The 1,363-nt window shown below is 50.6% G+C and overlaps 1 protein-coding gene across 1 annotated transcript; it reads left to right on the top strand.

Moving 5' to 3' along the window:
* Positions 1-513: 513 nt before the first annotated feature.
* On the top strand, positions 514-1,158 carry LOC307096071 (claudin-34-like; the record flags this gene model as incomplete). Its single annotated transcript, XM_079765649.1, has 1 exon — positions 514-1,158. The coding sequence occupies one exon, from the start codon at positions 514-516 to the stop codon at positions 1,156-1,158; it is 645 nt and encodes a 214-aa protein (XP_079621775.1).
* Positions 1,159-1,363: the final 205 nt, after the last annotated feature.

Raw genomic sequence — 1,363 nt, 5'->3', positions numbered from 1 at the left:
CTGATCAGTGATCGAACCCTAACCTCTTGGTTCTTAGCTTGATGCTCAACCACGCCAGCTGGGCTGTAGCCAATCTTAATTGTGTCTTTCAAAAAATGTCCAGAAATGGAACTGCCTGTTTGAAAGTTTGTACATATTTTTATTGACTTTAGAGACAGAGAGGGAGGGAGAGAGAGAAATATCGATTTGGGGTTCCACTGACTGATGCATTCATTGGTTGATTCTTGTATGTGCCCTGACCAGGGATTGAGCTCTGCAACCTGGGCCTGTTGGGAAGACGCTCTAATCACTTAACTGTCCTGCCGGGTGAAAGTTTGTGTACTTTAAGGCTTTCAGTAAATCTTGCCCAAGGACCCTTCGCCAGCAAGACATGGGAGTCAAGTGTCTCCATTCTCGAATATGGCATTTCCCTCTCCAATATAGCACTGCTCACCCCCGGGGGGCAGTTCCAGCCTGTGGGTCCCACCCTCATGTCGCTCTCTATTGGTTTGCAGGTCCCCTGGATACAGAGCCATGGCCTTGTTCGACAAGGCCAATTGCCAAGCAGCGAGTTTAGCCATCAACATCCTCGGATGGATCTTGATCGTGGTTTGCATGGGCCAGGCTAATTGGCGAGTATGGTACATAGAGAGCAGCCCCGAGCCATCCTGGGGGCTGGCCTATGTAGGGATGTGGAAGGTCTGCACTTACCAGCCCAACAGCCTCCAGACCAGACCCATAGCCTGTCACCGCTACACCTACAGGGACACCTACCTGCCAATGGATATCCGCTTCGCCCAGAACCTGCTGCTGGCCGCCAGCCTCCTCGGTCTCCTCGGGAAATGGCTCATGATCATGGGCCTGCGGAGAGTGTACTCGGGACAGCTTCAGAAGGACACCACCTGCAATCTGTTCCTCATTTCCAGAATCCTGAGCATCGTTGCTGGTTCATTTATCTTCATCGCCGTGCTCTGTAACCACCATGCGGTGAAGAATGAAGAGGGCATACACTTTCCGCCATCCTTCCACATCCCGTTCACGCCAGAGCGGCAGGAGATTGGCAGCACCGTGTATCTGGCGGTTCTGGCTGCATGCCTGATGCTGTTGAGTGGGCTGTTTACCATCTCTTTCCAGCTGCCCCCCAACAGCCAAATGTACCCCCAAATCTCGCAACTGTGAAATTCCCGGTTGCATAGCTTTGCAAATCCACGATGAGCAGTTTATGGGGGTGAAGTAACTATGAAATAGATCCAAGGACTCATGACCATGATAAAGGTCATCTTGGCAGAAAGTGGCCATATTCTGCTATGAACAAATTGGGCTCATCGATTGGTTAAGGAACTTTCATTAAAAAAATTCCAAAGAAACCACTTTCCACCTGTCT

Source organism: Cnephaeus nilssonii, assembly GCF_951640355.1.
Source record: "Cnephaeus nilssonii genome assembly, chromosome: X".
Classification (NCBI taxonomy): Eukaryota; Metazoa; Chordata; class Mammalia; order Chiroptera; family Vespertilionidae; genus Cnephaeus; species Cnephaeus nilssonii.
Note: the sequence above shows the minus strand (reverse complement) of the source record. Positions and strands in the feature narration are given on the sequence as shown.